General features: G+C 38.0%; 1 protein-coding gene across 4 annotated transcripts in view; it reads right to left on the reverse strand.

Annotated features, from left to right (window-relative positions):
- Positions 1–18,648, reverse strand: part of sik3 (SIK family kinase 3) — a 267,857-nt gene that overhangs the window by 133,173 nt on the left and 116,036 nt on the right. For all 4 annotated transcript variants that reach the window (XM_067970950.1, XM_067970949.1, XM_067970948.1 and 1 more), the window contains exons 2-3: positions 13,478–13,594; positions 10,844–10,907 (exon numbers count right to left, since the gene is read on the reverse strand). In XM_067970950.1, coding sequence (XP_067827051.1) covers positions 10,844–10,907; positions 13,478–13,594 — 181 coding nt within the window. The remainder of the gene's footprint in view (positions 1–10,843; positions 10,908–13,477; positions 13,595–18,648) is intronic.

Below are 18,648 nucleotides of genomic sequence, written 5' to 3' on the forward strand. Positions count from 1 at the left end.
TGGGCCTGTGTTCTGCAACGCACGCAGCACAGGACGGAAAGGAAGCAATTGTGTAAATAATCACAGTCTAAGAATACGTTTCTTTGTCAAAGGTGTAGATCTGTATTGTCCGGGACACCCGTGATTACAACATACACCTTTGAGATCATCAAGCAAAGTCCCACATTTATTCTGTTCTAATATATGGGAGTAAAAAGTAGATTTAAAGTACTGTCGTGTTAAGTCCCCAAGCAAGACAGGCACAGGAGAACAAACCCAACATCTCCAACACCATGGTTGCAAAAGTAAGTTAATGGCGTGCATGCTGTATCAATGCTTGGCTCCATCGCTCTGGAAGTAGTGCTGAAGACTTGTGCTCCAGAACTAGCCGCGCCACTAGCCAAACTGTTCCAGTACAGCTACAAAACTGGCATCTACCAGACAATGTGGAAAATTGCCCAGGTATGTCCTGTCCACAAAAAGCAGGACAAATCCAATCCGGCCAATTACCGCCCCATCAGTCTACTCTCAATCATCAGCAAAGTGACGGAACGTATCATTGACAGTGCGATCAAGCGGCACTTAATCACCAGTAAACTGCTTACCAATGCTTAGTTTGGGTTCCACCAGGACCACTCAGCTCCAGACCTCATTTCAGCCTTGGTCCAAACATGGACAAAAGAGCTGAATTCCAGAGGTGAGGTGAGAATGACTGCCCGTGAATTCAAGGCAGCATTTGACCGGGTGTGGCATCAAGGAGCCCTAGTAAAATTGAAATCAATGGGAATCAGAGGGAAAACTCTCCAGTGGCTAGAATCATACCTAGCACAAAGGAAGATGGCAGTGGTTGTTGAAGGCCAATCATCTCAGCCCCAGGACATTGCTGCAAGAGTTCCTCAGGGCAGTGTCCTAGGCCCAACCACCTTCAGCTGCTTCATCAATGACCTTCCCTCCATCATAAGGTCACAAGTGGGGATGTTCGCTGATGATTTCACAGCGTACAGTTCCATTCACAACCCTTCAGATAATGATGCAGTCCGTGCCTGCATGCAGCAAGACCTGGACAATATCCAGGCTTGGGCTGATAAGTGGCAAGTAACATTTGCGCTAGACAAAGCCAGGCAATGACCATCTCCAACAAGAAAGTCTAACCACCTCCCTTTGACTTTCAACGGCATTACCATCGCCAAGTCCCCCACCATCAACATCCTCAGGGTTACCATTGACCAGAAACTTAACTGGACCAGCCACATAAATACTGTGGCTACAAGAGCAGGTCAGAGGCTGGGTATTCTGCAGCGAGTGACTCACCTCCTAACTCCCCAAAGCCTTTTCACCATCTACAAGGCACAAGTCAGGAGTGTGATGAAATACTCTCCACTTGCCTGGATGAGTGCCGCTCCAACAACACTCAAGAAGCTCAACACCATCCAGGACAATGCAGCCCGCTTGATTGGTACCCCATCCACCACCCTAAACATTCACTCCCTCCACCACCAGCGTACCATAGCTGCAGTGTGTACAATCTACAACATGCACTGCAGCCAAGGCTTCTTCGACAGCACCTCCCAAACATGCGACCTCTACACCTAGAAGGACAAGGGCAGCAGGCGCATTGGAACACCACCACCTGCACGTTCCCCTCCAAGTCACAAACCATCTTGACCTGGAAATATCGCTGTTCCTTCATTGTCACTGGGTCAAAATCCTGGAACTCCCTACCCAACAGCACTGTCGGAGTACCTTCACCACATGGACAGCAGCGGTTCAAGAAGGCATTCTCAAGGGCAATTAGGGATGGGGCAATAAATGCTGGCCTTGCCAGCGATGCCCACAACCCCACAAATGAATAAATAAAAAAATACTTTAAGCGTGTAGATATTATGTGAGTGAAATTGTATCTGGAAAAGAAAATCGGGCAGGGTGTAAAACATGCTGCAGATTCGTTATTGTTAAAATTGGATAGCCATATGATGAAGGATAGCACACTACAGCCTGGTATTTAGGTGCTTCCAACTTTTATTCACAGAAATTCCCCTTTTTTTATTTTTATTTATATATATATATATATATATATATACACACACGCCCCCCACCCACCAGCTAAGCTCGCCTATAAAAAGGATACGAGTCCCCAATTCATACCCACCACCTGAATACAATTAACACTATTTGATATAAATCATACAATTAACAGTTATCACCTGTTTTGCGGTATCCTCTATGTCTCTGTGAAAGAATCAAATGCACATCTAATTTATTCACAAATCTATCACCTTAAACTTGTCCTTTTAGAAATTCAAATGGCTGAGCACTAAAATGGGTTTCTAATCTCCATTCATTCTGAAACACAATATTGTGAATAAGACCATTAATTTCCTTGACTTAATACAAATCGCCCTCCTGACTTTGCAACATAGTGAAATGGCCATCTTCAAAAATAAGATATGTTTTAAGAAGGCTCTCGCAGGTCCAGAGGACAAGTGTTCTGCTGAACTAAGGGCACTTTCAACCATGCTTCGTATTCTTAAATTTAAATTTCTCTCAGTGAAAATTTCCATTTCAGTTGTGGTAAGATTAGGAACAGGGGAAGGAGTTGACGTAGAGGCAATAAGATTGTGATAAGAGACAAAGACAAAAAAAAAGACTTCTTTGAATACATGGAGGAATCAGAAATTGCTTGAGCAAGTAGCACTACTCTCTATCAGTTAGCCCAAGTTCTACTAAAGTCTCCCTTCTTCAGCCAAGAAAAAAACATTCCAATTTACTGTAGTGACTCATTGCAGTATCTGTAAATCTAGCCCACTTTTATGAATGATTTAAAGTACTGTTAAACCAGAGGAAATGTTTTATTTTTTTCGGGGGGGGGGGGGGGGGGAAAGAGAGCGGCGATGGTCCCAAATTCAAACACTTAGGCTGTTGGAGGTGGACATCAGCTGACCACAGACTGAGCCACACCTCCATTTCAGTTAAGGGAGGATGCAGTGGAAGGGCAAGACTGCAAAGAGGAGAAATTGTGTGCTTGTTGAGCTACCCATTTGGATTTCTTGTTAATTCAATAAAAGATTTTTTTAAAATTTCTACAATGTACCAGCTTAATTCTCATTCATTTAAAAAAACCTGTTGTTTTTACAATATGGACATCTTCCACGCTAAATATCTGAAACCTATTTTTCATTAACATTATAAAGCAATAAGGACATAAGATAAGAAATAGGAGCAGAATAGGCCACACGGCCCCTCAAGCCTGCTCCGCCATTCATGGCTGATTTTTCAACTGCAACTTCATGTTCCCGCCGTATCCCCATATCACTTGAATCCCTTAGTGTCCAAAAATCTATCAATGCCAGATATATGGAACCATAGAACATTTCTTGATTCACTATAGTGTTCTGGATTTTAATAAAAATAACTTATTTCCTGTGCCATTGTTCGCAAGTAGTCTCATATCTAATGCACAGATGTTTAGCTGATAACCTGACCTCTAAGACCACTGCTCAGGTATTCTCTGTGGGGAAGTGGTGTAAAGAGGCCCTGAGATCAATCAAGGTTTAATTGCTATATGGTGAAGATAAGTTGTTCACAAATCTTTGGCTCCAGAAATAAAAGAGCATGCCTTTCTTGCTCTTTTTTTTAAATCTACTTTTGATACTTTGGAATAGGACTGACAATCTCAAAACTTTTAAGTAGATAGATGTACTTTTATTTTGGAATAGAACTGTTCTCACTCAACTAATGGTTTAACGTTTTCAACTATTTTATTAGGGTCCTAAATATAGCAGCCAAGTTCTGCTTTGTGACATACGTGAGAAAAGAAAGACTGAGGGATTGGTCACTTGCCAATTCAACAGTTATTAACACCAGCTTTATATGGTGAATTAGTTTAAATCTAGCTAATACCTGGAGGAAAGGTGCTGTGTCACAGGTATTTGTATTTGATGAATTGGTTGTTGAATCAGTCCAATACACTTTTAATATTTTGACAATAAAAAACTTTTTTTTAAAAATGCAAATAACGTAACATTGCATTTAAAAAGAACCCATTTCAAAAATATATAGATATTCAAATGTTTGCAGTCTAGATCACAGTAAAGGTACTCTTCATTTGAATTTATGGGGTCACTGAGTGCAGCAAAATCTTCTTTACATCTGCACATTATCTTAATGTATTTAGTCGTCATCAATTGTTCTTTAAACTATCCAACATGAAGCACTGCGTATCTCAACTGCTATAGATAGTGCAGCTGTCTCATGACACACCATAAAAATCACTCTTCATTCGATCTTCTCAATAACTAGATGGATTAATTGGTGTGGAGAGAAGAAAAGTGATACACAGATTCCTCCTTTCTTTCGTCTGGAGGCAGTCTGCATGAAAGATTATAGAGAATAACTTGGTTAACTCAGTGCAGTCAGAGAAAAAAAAAGCAGATTCAGGATCAAACTTGCTGAACGCTTAGGAAGATAATGTTCCTCTAATTTATGCAAATTACATGGCTGATTAGAAAATCTGCCAATGGTAACAAGCAGCTAAAGACTTATGAATGGTTTGGATCTACCCGTACTGTAACAAGAATCAACAAATTTCCCACATATATTTAAATAATTCCTGTCACTGTTGCCCATTCTCAGATGTACTAGTATTTACTTTTTTTGCACTGATGCTGCATCATGAACTGAAGGACTAGACAATTAGGGGATACGATCAATTTGGGCCAGGTAAGAATCCAAAATGTTGGGCAAGGTACTATTTGGGCTGGTGAATTTCTAACTTGAAGGCAGATTTTGAATTAAACACGGTCATGAAAGGGGAGGGGTGTAATTGTCTTACCTGAAAGGTGTTCTGTGAATGCTGCCCAGAGAGTGTGTACTGCATGAGTGGAGCCATGTCTAAACTTAACCTGGTGGTTCCTGCCCAGCTATGGCATAGGATAAAGAGAAGCATTCCACAATCCAGGTCATTAACCTCTTGCTTTGTGATAGGTTTCCCTAATGTTTTAGTACCGATAGAAACACATAAGCCCTGGATCTGGCAAAGGTCTTTCATCCTGTCCACAGATAGGCCAGAGACCTTTGTGTGTCAAATAAATAGTAATCCCTCTCAACAGGGAAAGTTTGAAGTGACGGATGAAAACTTAGTACTGCTATTTCTTCAAACAAGTGAAACACAGACTATTTTTGATTTTTAAAAAAGCTCCAAACAAAACAAAAAGCCGGTAGGCCCAAGCAACATGGTGCTACTGGTCACCGCTTAAGCTTAAAAGTTAGTGAAAAATGTACAAACCACAGGGAAAAAATACAAAACAACCAAAGAAACTTCTAGTTATGTTGAAAATAAATGCTATTTTAGGATATCTACAATGCAAAATAAACTACTAAACTTTGTTTTCTTGTCCAATTTTTATCAGGTAAACAACCTGTGTGCTTTAGCAGGGGGGAAAAGAGCACAGGATCCAGTCAGAGTAAAGAAGTAGGGGAGTTAATCAACAAATTGGAAAAGTGAAAAGTGAAGCAAAAGCATAGCCGAGACTGATTTCCCCCTTCCCCCAATTCATAGGGGGACTTCCATTTTGTACATGGAGGCTGAATGAATGAAGAATCTGTTCTAAGAATACCAGGAATTAAAATGCTCAAGCAAGTTAATTTCTTTGTCATCAAAATCTGTACATTGGTTTGTGTTTGTATTCCAAACTTAATATACTCTTCTTTTTCCGATGAACTTAAGAATTTCAGAAGAGATTTTTGTGCAGTCCAAAATGGGACAGTGGGCACGGTTTTCATCAATAAATCCCAGTGGGGAATAAAACTGAATGTAGGGTCGATTACACTAAACTTCTGAAGCAGAACACAATGAATGTCAATCAGATCGCTTAAAACACCACAAGAGCTGCTCCAGCCCCATGCAAAGAACTGCAAATTCAAACTATTTAAAATCTCTTGCACTGTGGTTGCACAAAAAGCTATGCCTACACAAAGTAAATTCTCTATCTCCTCCCCCAACCCCCCGCCTCCAACACCTCTCCGCTATTCAAACCCAGATTTTAATAACTGGTCTTCAAATATGCTTACCACCAGGCAGCTGGGCCAAAAATAAGACCATTGGAAACCAGATGGGTGGTTACCCTAATTTCATGTAATTTCTTAAATTGAGTGAACCAGCTACTATCTTCAATATAGTGAATCCTTTTTCTAAAACAAAATCTCCAGGTCCAGATGATTTATCTGAATACATTTCATAACAAATATATGGAACAAATCCAGAAATTTATTAGAATGACATACTATGTTAAAAATTTCATTTTAACAAAATTAACAAAGGGCTTCAAGAACAGATACAAATAGTTTAGTAAACCATCTTGCTTTATCAACACTAGTCAATATTTAATTTCTGAATCAAACAACATCTCTATGTTCTGTAGATTAAGGTACCATCGAGAAAAGCTAATTTTGTATTTTGGAAAGAGGTAAAGTTTGCAAACAATTAAAAAATTCTGTACACATAAACAATAAATTAAATTATGCCAATTCACTTTCACTGTTAATCTTTCAGCAGCAATGGTTAAGCAGCACTCAAACAAGAAAATAAAAATCACAACATGCTGAAAAGGACAGTAAACTGCTGAAATTGCACAACTGCAGTTGAATGTCACACCAATATATCGCACCAGTCACAGGTAATCAAAGATCCACTGCATAGTCGGTGACTTGTAATCAAATAGCTTGTCATGAGTGCGGAGAGACAACTCTGAAGGCACTTCAGGATGTAACAAATTAATACAGAATATACTGTTAGTTTTGATAGATAGTAAATTTATTCCTTCATTAACGAAAATCCCAAAAGTAATATACAGTATCAATAATAGCATTTCAGGCTTCAAGCCAAATATTTCACCACAATGCTGTTCTATTTTATTTTTGCAAACTACTTTGTCATAAATGAATAGATCTCTCAATTATAATAACTAGACTCAGAAATTTGAAAGATAAATTCAATTTCTTCAATGAAAAATGCCAAAATTATTTCCTTCCTACTTTATCCATAACAGCACAATAAAAATTAAAACTGACATCAGAAGCATACTGCAGTCTCCACATCAATTTAGTCCCAATTAAAACTTAAATGGGGCAAACTTTTAGCAGTTACTTGCTTGATAATGAGATAAAAGAACTTACATTTCTATAGCACCTTCTCACCTCTTTCAAGCATCCCAAAGCACTTCACATAGAATGAATTACATTGTGCAGTTATTGCTAGGTGAGTAATCAGGGCAGCCATTTTGCACCCAGCAAAGTCCCACGAATAGTAATGAGAAGAATGGCCAGTTAATCTAATCATACAATTTATAATCCCAGTTATGGTTCTAACCATAATGCAATTGTAACTTTACTCATGCGCTGTAGAGTCAACCCCACTCAGAGGGCATAAATCATATTCATGCTGATCATGCAGCATCAACCATGAGATACTGGATACAGCTGCACTAATCAAACTCAGTTTTATAACGCTGTCAAAGATGCTGAAGATATGGTCAAACTACATAGTTTTTAAAACTACTTCCATTTGGTGGTGTAAATTTAAGAACAATTTGTTGTTGGGTTTGCAAAGCAAGTGGACCATTATTTTTTCAAAGGAAAGTCCATCAGGGCAAAATATATTGGATTCTATTAAAAGATCTGACATATGCCTAGCACAGATGATACATTCTTGTTGAAACTACCAAAGACAGAAAGCCAGGGAACCACACTAAATGAGGTCAACAACAACTGATCAATGTAACTTTCTGTTCTCTCCTGTCTGAGGCAAATCTCAAAGAGAGAAACAGTAAAAAAAAAGGCCGTATTTGCAAGATAATGACAGTACATTCACCAAGAGGCAACCTACACAGAAGGATCCAGCAAAGATTCAGTCTTGTGGAGGGCTCACTTGTAGGGCAGAATGTTAGAATGGTTACTGAAACTTCACTGGTGCACTCCTTTCAGACAGTTGAGAACCATGGATATTCCCCTGCCGAAGGGCACAATGCCAAATGTGAGGGATAGTTTGCATAGCATGAGAGAGTTGGTAATATCTTGTTCACGATAATAATAAAGGACTGCTCTGTTGTCTGCTCTAAATAGTGCGGTTCATCCATTATGCAATCTTCCAGCTAGAAGAACACAATTCGCAGTACAAAATAATTTCCACAAAATGTACTTTCATATTTCTTGAGCTATGTGAGATCTTTTCAAAAAAAAACCTTAGAGAAAGCTCTGATCGGTTTTACCCAACAGGAGTGAAGGAGCACCTTGCCACACATCTTGCATCCGTATTATAATTTGTGTAGGTGTGAACGTAATGAGAGATATAGGGTTAATAGATCAAAGTTCAGAAGTTGTTTGGGATTATATGTACAACTGTAGCGAACAGCCCTTACATAGGTAGAAGCTTGGTGCTTCGTTCCTATCTCTCCATGCTGGAAAAAGAAAATTGTGGATGGGATGCTTTCTCGATCAACTAAATAATTCTGATGTGGGTGTGGAAACAAGCCCCAGTTTAGAGCAAGCACTAGAAGCTCAGCGGGAATCCCAGATACTACACAAGGGACAATATCCTTTTGATGGAAGACATAAATATATGCAGAGAAAAAGTTCTGATTGACCGCTGATTTGAATAAGGGTAAAGATGAAGCCAATCTGCTCTGAAAGTGGGCTACCACAACAGAAATGTATTTTATTAATAGAATAAAGATGAGCAGAAAATTAGAACTTTGCATTGCAGACACTGGCCATCTATTATCAAGTGATGAAAATTATACTGCTTTGAAAAGATCAGAATGTGGTAGAATCTAAATCTAGAGAATCAATTACTGTCAATGTTACTGGATTATTTTGAATGTTTTTAAACACTTCTTCAGCTGCCTTTGACAAAGATGGGACAAAATGCACACATCTTAGAACCACAAAATATTCACAATCAGTAAACTCAGCTGATCCTGACTGAAAGCAAGGCGTAAGTCTTGCTCATCAATAAATCTGATAAAGAAGAATCAGGAGTGTGTTGGGTGTGTGAATAATTTTGGAATTGAGTTACGTGGTTGCAAATTATGGTTTGCAGGACACTTCTCAGAAGCAATTTCTTCCTATTCTTTAGCAAAGGTAGCAAAGTTATCACATACTGAAAAATTTGAATGAGAATTGGAACCTGATACTCATCCTTCAACCAGAGTCAATTAGACTTGTCCCATTAGACAACTTATTCTAATTTGTCTTTATTTCTCACTCCTCAGAACATGGAGAGAGAGATTTCAACAAAAGGAGGGTGGTTTCCCTTGGTTATTAAAGAAATTCTGGGGAATAGGTGAATCCTACGCAGCATTTAAATATTTTCTTCTGGCATGACATCTGGTTATAGCTTAGATTGAGCATATTCCTCCTCAGAGAAACTGTATTCTTTCAAATAGCAAATCCAGTATGATCCTAGAGCCCTAGTTCTGTCTACAATCCTTCCATAGCTCCTGGTAATCATCACTGCCCTGCCCTCCCAATATTCATTTGCAGCATTGAGGAATATTGTCGCTTCCAGCCAGAAAGCTCCTGGCAACATTGCATACAGAACGTTTTCTCTGAGTATACTTGTGTCTTCCATCAAAAGGATATTGTATCAGTATTAGAGAACGAGAGTTTCACAGGTGCAACTACAGAAATTAAAAATTCCATTGTATTAGTGCCCTGGGGATAGGATAGTCAAAACTGAGGACCTCAAGTACAGGTTTTTCCTTCACAGTGTTTCTGATTTGTGCATACTCTTACCTCATGTCAACTTCAGTGGTAATGTTGGTGTTGTCTTCTGCTAAGGATGACTTGGGCTGATGTTCCAATCTCTGGTATTTAAGTTTTGTTCCCATAGTAAAATTGGGAAGGCAATGACTTGTAATCCAACTTACACTTCTGCTATCATGCACTAGACAAGCTTCATTACAGGACCAGGTCTTCCATGCAGTTCGTACAACATTTATACCACAAATCAAGCAAAATAAGACAATAGGTACAACTTCAAAAAAGTATTTTCTCTCTCAAGTCTTGATGACATGAGTAGTTGTTCTTATACAGCACGAGTAGGTAAAGCGAGGTGTTCTGGCTTAAAAATTCTCTTAGAAGGGGCAGATGTCGCTACAATTTCTTGGTTGGATAATTTACCTTGTCCATGGTATGCAAAGGAAAAGAAATGAGGCAATTACCCTACCACACTGGAGGGGTTTCTGAGGTAGGGGTTAACCAATCAATACAAGGAGATACCACTGAAACATTAATGAAACAGATGGAAAAGAACAGTGTAACTGCGGTTGGTTGCATTTATATGACGGGCACTGCATACCATGCAAGGGGTACATGAGGGGTCATTTCACACATTTTAAATCATTCCATTGCCATATATTGTGCATGCTAAACCCAAGAGTCTGCATGGAAAGCCTGACAAATAGAAGCAGTTTCAGTACTGTGTTGAAAAATAAATAAAAAACAACAGAAAATAAGAAAAAGTCTGTTAGTCTTATGTCTTGATATTAAGGACCCAAGAGTTTTTACCTCCTTTAAAAGTAAAGCTGTGACACAGTTTGCCAGAAAAATAATCAGTAGCAGCTACAGACTATAATTCGCCAAAAAGGCTTTCAAAATGTAAGGGTAATTTTGTTTTGTTCTTAGAAAATATAGTTAATCTCATTTTATGTACCACAGAGATAAAATATAATGATGAACTATTTAATTCAACACATCTGATTTGCTGCAAATCCAAAATAGCATAACAACAGATATGAAGGATGTTCGAGTCTGTTTTAAGGTCCTAAGTTGCTAGTATCCATTACAAATCAAAGATAAATATACTCACCAAATATCTCCCCTCCACTTGCATACTCCGTCACCAAATAAATCATTCTTTCTGTCTCCATAACCTGTAGCACAAGAACATAATAGAAGCAGATGAGAGTAATGTTCTAATGTACCAAACTTAATGGGGGATTTTGTAAAGACTGGTAAGTGATGGTAGTTAAACATATACATTCAATGATCGAATTAAAAAGCAGGCTCCTCCAGATTTTACATTTATGTAATCAACTAATTGATTTCCTGCGATGTTGCTCACAGACAAAAAGAAAATTAAAATTTGTCTCGCTCTTCACGCAGCTATCTCTCTCCTTATCTACCACTCTCTAATTCTTCGTGTCTCACTTTGCCCTGTTTGTCTTCGACTCTTTCTCCCTCTTCCTGGCTGAGATCATTTCTATTGTTGTCTTTGTCTGTCTGTCTCCAAGCCTCACCCCCTTTGTCTCCCTCTTCCTGTAAACATATCCTTCCTTCAGTCTCCTCACTTTTGTACATCTCCCGCTGTGTATATATTGCATAGTTTGCATTTTGCCCTGAATTTGCCAGTCTGCATGGCTTTTCCTCTGTCTGTCTCATTCTTTTTGTCTGTGTCTTTCTTTCTTTCAATATATCAGCCAATCTATATGTCTGTCATACACTTTATTCTTTGTTCTCTCAATTGTTGCTTTTTTAACCTTATAATTTGCTTTGTTTCTTTTTTTCTTTCTGACTTCAACTTTTCTTGTAAATCCAATTCTAATTTTCTATTTAAATTCACTAACTGTTTAATTTTCCAGCTCTATCTCTGCAGTCATGCTTGGCAGGATGGGGAGAGGGAATATGAGTTAATGTAAAGTCTGGGAGAGCAGCTAGGTGGAACGAGACATAACGTCAGCATCCCATCACGCTTACAGGGGAAGCGAGTTTTGGACTAAGAAGAGAAGAAAGCCTAAATCAGTTGGAAACTTAGAGCGTGACAGTGCTTAGAGGTGAGATTCAGGTCAAAGAGGCTGAGCGGCCTGAGACCTCAGTCCTACAGCCATGCTCAGAAGGAAGTGGAGATTTGAGATAGGTAGAGCAAAGGGACTGAGTGTATCAGAGTCTTGTTGTAAGGCCAAGCTGGATAGAAGGGAAGATTTGGATTCGGCAGAGCGGAGAAGGCTGAGTCACACAGGAAAAATTGTTTATTTTTAAAAGGGAAGAACAATAATTAAAAGAGAAGTATTTACCTGCTTTACCCACTGAAGCAGACCCCAAACACTATGAATGTCAATATAACCATCAATAGTTCGCATTTGTAACCTAAGGGCAATGGTGTAAACTTAGCCTAAAAACTTCAGTCAATGTTCCTTTCGTTATGCCCTGCGTCTTGATTTAAAAAAAAACAAATAGTGAAGAGAAAGAACCAATAGGACAAAAAGTGAAGACAATCTACACATAAACAGCAATCGATGGCAGAATGCACTTCAAAACTGAAGTGTTCACACTGTTGCAACTCACCTTTTGTGCAAACCACTAAAACACCCAGGGACATTTGACATCTGTTGCACAGACCATAGCCTGCGGTTTGGAACATCAGCAGACAAGTGTCTTGGTTCGACAATCATCAGCCACCAATTTGTAAGAAATAGTAAAAACCATTTTATCACAAATAAAATGTTTTCAGATGATCCCTGGTACCATTGTTAGTCCATGGGCATAATAAATAAAACTACACTGGTGACAGTATATTCATTGTTCTTTCAGAAATGCAAAAGACAGACCCATAACTCAGGAACATTGGATACACCAGACAGTTAAGAAGCTTGAAGCACAATTGAAAGAATGAGAGGAATGTACCATTGCATGGTACAATATTTATGAGTTTGATAGTATTATTGGATGGCAAAGATTTAAAAGCATTCCAGAAAGCTTTCCGTGATGTGAACCACTGTCTGTTATTCTACATGTAATTCATGCTCAGTGAAAGTAAAAATATAACTTGATACCTGAGAGAAAGTTACAAGGCAGTCACTCATTCAAAGTTAAAACTGCATCAGAAAGTGAGTCTTGAGAAGCTAACAGTCATCTGAACCCCAGGGTGTTGCCCTGCAGCGCACACTTTCCTGTTTAAAAATTACTAACTAGAATTTCACACTCTTGTTATTGTTAACTGCCATTTTTATGATCATTAAGCATTGTGACAGATAACAGTTTTATTTTAATAATGATGTAAGGCTAGGGATTTTAAGAAATTTTTTTTTCATCTGACTCAAACAGAGCATTTTAGTGAAAATATAGCAATGCAGAAATGGTTTAATTTGAAATAGCATTCCAGATTTCATTGCTTTAATTTTACTAAACCCATACCAGAATTTGTTCCATTGAAACTATAATTCATAATCTGTTCTGATTACTAAAAATACATCAAAATGAAGACTTCTAAGGAAATTGCACATAGTGTAGTTCTTTTACAAGTAAAGAAATAAATTAAGATTATGGTGAGTGTTTTAGTCACAATGTTACTCCAACTTCAATGAGCAATTTTACTAATTTGCCTTAAAAGTAAAAATAGTTCCATAAAATCAGGGCAAAAAATGTACCTGATATCAATGGTCTTCAAATGGAAAACAAGAGATGAAAACCAATCCTTATAAAAAATATAAGACAAATTTCTCACCTGGTACAACCTAATGATGTGGGGGTGCCGTAGCATTTTCATGATTTGAACTTCTCTGAAGATCTTCTTCAGGTTTTCCTCCTCGAGCTGTGTTTTATCTACGATCTTTATAGCAACCTGAAAGGCAGAAAATCTGAAGATTAGAAAACTCACAAGATTCTGTGCTACTATTACAGGTATGTTCAATAATCAAACTGTATTTTCAACACATTTTGCAAAAGCTGCAGCTGGTTGTAACATTATTGGTTCAGCATAGCCAGATTGCCAATTATTCTCCTCAGTCAACATGGGCATCTGACTACAGTTTTTCCTCTCGCTACAAGTCTGCTTAAATCACAGACACTTTCACAATTTCAAAATGTCATGGATACTCGATAAAGTACAGACATTTCAAAGCTGATACAAACAGAACTGTCACTTCCACCAACCACAAGGGAACACTATACCAAGCAGATTAGAAAAGGACTAAGAACAACTGATAACGTGGGTTAAGTCTTCACCATTGTTAAAAGCTTTAATCTAAGACATCACCACTGATGGGCCAAAACTAGTGGGTGCAGCACATCCACAACTGTCCTCCAAAGACCCAGAACATCATAATCTGTATTCAGGCCTTTTCCAAGGGGTATAATCAACACACCTATCTTTTTATTACACAAAGGTAATAATCAAGAACCATAATTTGATTGATGTAACGCATCAATCAAACACACTACATCTTTTATTATATCAATCATCAAAGCAACAAATTCACACTGAAAATGTTCAGAATGCCCCGCACCATCACAAAGGACAATGCAAACAAGATAAAGGCATTCACCTGAATATTAAGCAGTTATTTTGAAAATTCACTTTGAATTTTCAAAATAAATTTAAAATTATTTTTAAAGTCTATGGGGAACTGAAGCATATTCTGGGCTCAAGAATATATATTTTTAAATATTGTCCCACTATAAAAAAATTATTTTCAAAATACAATTACAGGATTTTTATATACAGAAAATGTATGCTTATTTTCTGCACTAATGTAATGAGATTAGTGCTAAGGCCTAAATTGGTTTGCTGTATCTACATTAAAAACACTTTTTTTTGGTAAAAGTACCATAATGCTACCTCTCTTAAGGTCATTACATCATTACTATAAGATAGGATTGTACACTTCTAATTTTACTTTGAATAATGTAAAATTATCAACTACAATTCCAAGATTTTTAAACTATTATTATACTTTCACTCTTCTAAAGTGGTACCATCTTTTGTAATAAATGTTTAACAGACTTGTGTGTGTTTGGGAATGCAGAACACATAGAAAAATCTTGTATCATTTTCACTATGGTGTCATGCATCAAGTGGCACAATGTTTTTTGACACATTTTGCATCATCATAACCTGTGTTTGCAGAGAGAGAGATTTGGCAAGACTGTCTTGAAGAGGGACTGTCCCTTTAAGAAGTTAGAACTCTAACACTCAAAGTATAAAACATGTATTTTAATATTTAACAGGATTGGTGCTACCTACTACACAAGGGAGCTAATTTTTCCACATCAAGGTGCACACATGTTCAGAACTAAAAAACATCTGAAGCTCCATTAACAGTTCTGACAGAATGATGTGTGCTCAATACACTTGTCTGACCTCCCATCAGATGCTACCTTAAATCATGAGACACAACAGGACGAGAAACAAACTCACAGTTGCTAAGGTGATGTCATGTGGAAACAATGAGGCTGGTACTGGCAGCCTTGCATAAAACAGCCCTTCAGAAAATCTCCTTGTTTCCAATGACAAGGATTACAAGTCAATTCTTGTGGAAACTTGTGTCCCTCGAGATCTACATTGGAACCATGTTTCAAAGAAATATGCATCCCAATAAAAGAAAGGGCAAAGAAAACAAGTCAAACTAAAGCTAGAGGTTGCCTTGACTAACTTCTTTTAATGCAGCCCAGACTAAATGTTCCTAAATTAAGAGAATTTCAATATATGGACTGTTAGCTAAAAAATTAAGAAATCTGGTATAATTTTATACAGGCGTATAAGAAATGTCAGTGACCAGTGATTTAAAGAAAATAAACCAAGTTACTTATTCAGCAATCTTCAATACTCGTATAACGTTAGTTTTTCGAAGAACTGAGGTTTATTTTCCATTTTTTTGACAATTTCAGCAAGATGTACCAGTTAGATTTAGTGAAATGTTGTACAGTGACATTCATGATCACATCACAAGAAGGAATCCAAATTTGGCACACAAAAAAATTAAAATTAAAATTTTTTTAAAATACAAAAAAATGTTAAAATAAAGGCTAATGAAGGCATGGTGTTACCTTTGGGAGATGTCTGTATTATATATCATAAATATAGTTTTGTATATACCCTATATAAAAGCGTTTTAGAAATTACTGGAGTTCAGATGGACGCTGTCTTTCCTACTAAACTTCAAAATAAGAGACCAGAGCCCAGTTGCCTACAAGATACAGGCAGGTTGCTATTCTGCATATTAGCAAGGGTGTAAAAGCTTAATCCTAATCAAATCATACATGGTCAAAGCATTATAAATATGCAAGATTTAGGCAAGGTGTGAACATTTTCTCATGCTGTGCTTCTATGCACAGGTTGCTCCAATGTGTCTTTGATTGACTGACAGCTCATCATTCAGAGACCTTTGGATTGGTTTATATACTGCAGACTTCTCAATATTTTTTGATCAATTCAATTTCTGAAGTAGACACTTGTGGGCCAATGTAGGAATCATGGTGTCCACCAACAGCAATGTATTCTTGTAGGTCTACAAAATACTGTTTCAACCAAAAGGCATATTGTGTAACAAACTTTGTAAGAAATACATTATAATGCATATATTTTAACCCCTGTCATTCTACCTTTACTGTCTTTTAAGTGTTTTTGCCATCTGTATTTTGCTGTGTCTTACTGCTTCAGTGCAAGTACCTTAATTGCAAATAAATCTGCCTGAATTTTGCCTGAAATGTAATGGTCTGATAGTGTGGTATTTACAGCCTCTTAGACTAGACAGGTGAATGTGAAGGGCATCTCACGTGATCTCCAGTGTGAGACACTATAGTTAAGATATAATTGTCAGTCTTATGGCAAGCCATCCCACTCTAGGCATGTATAAAGATGTAGGTTTCTGTTCAAGCAAGACTGTGCACTTATGAAAACTGCCTTTTTGCTGTAAACACAAATTAAACATTTTGGGAAAAAGCCAGAAGTGTAACACCTGGCTTGTTTTAAAAGTAAATTAAAAAAAACTATTGACCCACCAGGCCTCCTTCTTTTGAAACAAAGTTCTGGTTGTGGTTAGATATATCTGCATGCTGAAATGCCATGAGCTTTCAACCATTCAAGAACTTAAGTGTCAGCACATTCAAAAACAGTCTGCCATCATTGAAGTCTTCCATGCACCAAAACACTCAACTCCCCACGTCCCAACAAGCTCTTTTCTCTGACCCAGTGAGTAAGGAGAAGGTTGACTGCAATTCCTAGCTTGTACAATTGCATGTGTACTTTTAATTCTGCTCAGTCAAGCCAGCAAGAAGTATGCTTCAATAAAATAAGGTACCTCTCTCTGTTTCCCTCCTTAAGACAAAAAGATAAAATTGACTGGGACAATCAGTCAAAGCTGGGACTTGAACTCAAGTCTTCTGGTTAAGAAGCTAACACTCTACCATTGTAACTATTTAGGCTTTCAAGTACTTAGTCTGATCAAAAATACATGTAATCAAAGTTCTTCCCCCCTCCCCAACTGAATTCCTTTAATTTAGTAGCTCTCTATGGCTACCATTGAGTCACCTAAATTGGGAGAAGGAGATTGGGGAAGGGGATTAACAGAAATCCCAGATGTCTCTTAAAAAATAAGGCTGCTGAGAGATTATACTGTCTTTTGAATGGTTTTGCAAACCTTTGGGTCTGAGATAAAACTGTATCTTAATCCAAATTCCTGTAGACTAAATACAATAGGAAGACTAAGGGGGCCACATACTGCCTGGATAATAGGAGTCTAAATGGGATAGAGGAGCAGAAGGATCTGGGGGTACAGATACACACATCACTAAAAGTAGCGATGCAGTTAGTAAGGTCACAAAAAAAAAGCAAACCAAACACTGGGGTTCATTTCTAGAGGGATAGAATTGAAAAGCAAATAAGTTATGTTAAACTTGTATCAAACCTTGGTTAGGCCACCCGCGCATACTGTGAACAGTACTGGTCTCCATATTATAAAAAGGATATAGAGGCACTGGAGAAGGTGCAAAAAAGATTTACTAGGATGATAACCAGAACTGAGAGGTTATACCTATCAGGAAAGATTGAGCAGGCTGGGGATCTCTTCTCTCGAAAAGAGACTGAGGGGTGACCTCATAGATGTCTTTAAGATTATGAAAGAGTTTGATAGGGTAGATGTAGAAAAGATGTTTCCACTTGTGGGGGGAGACCAGAACTAGTGGCCATTAATATAAGATAGTCACTAATAAATCTAATAGGGAATTTAGGAGAAACTTCTTTACCCAGAGAGTGGTTAGAATATGGAACTCCCTACCATAAGGAATAGTTGTGGCGACTAGCATAGATGCATTTAAGGGGAAGCTAGATAAACGCATGAGGGAGAAAGGAATTGAAGGATATGTTGATACGGTTAGATGAAGTAGGGAGGGAGGAGGCTCGAGTGCAGCAGAAACACCGGCATGGACCTGTTGGGCCAAATGCCTGTTTCTGTGATGTACATTCTATGTAGTAATAAATATCCCCATGCAAAAGAGATGAAGGCTTTTTTCTGCACTACAAGGGCCACTGTTTTGCAGTCTTGTTGACAGTTTAATTGTCTTTGTGCTTTTCCCCTGTGCAGCTTCAATGTGATGTCTCTCAAAGTAGCATCAGCCTTGGTGAATGCCATTCTGCCACCTCATGTAGCAAACCACTTCCAGGAATCCAAGTAGATATCATGGTCCCTTTTTAACATGTCCCTATATTGTTTGAACAGTCCTACATAAAATATTTTGCTCTCTTTTGGTTAGCAGCAGAAGACAATCTTACACAGCCTATCATCAGATATCCTCAAGAAATGCCACGGCCATGTCAGCTGAATCTTGATCAGCACGGTCTCAATCCGTGCCAAGCTAACATGAGCTAAGACTTCAGAGTTTGGGATCTTGTCGTCTGAT

The sequence above is a fragment of the Heptranchias perlo genome, chromosome 33 (assembly GCF_035084215.1).
Source record: "Heptranchias perlo isolate sHepPer1 chromosome 33, sHepPer1.hap1, whole genome shotgun sequence".
NCBI classification, from domain to species: domain Eukaryota; kingdom Metazoa; phylum Chordata; class Chondrichthyes; order Hexanchiformes; family Hexanchidae; genus Heptranchias; species Heptranchias perlo.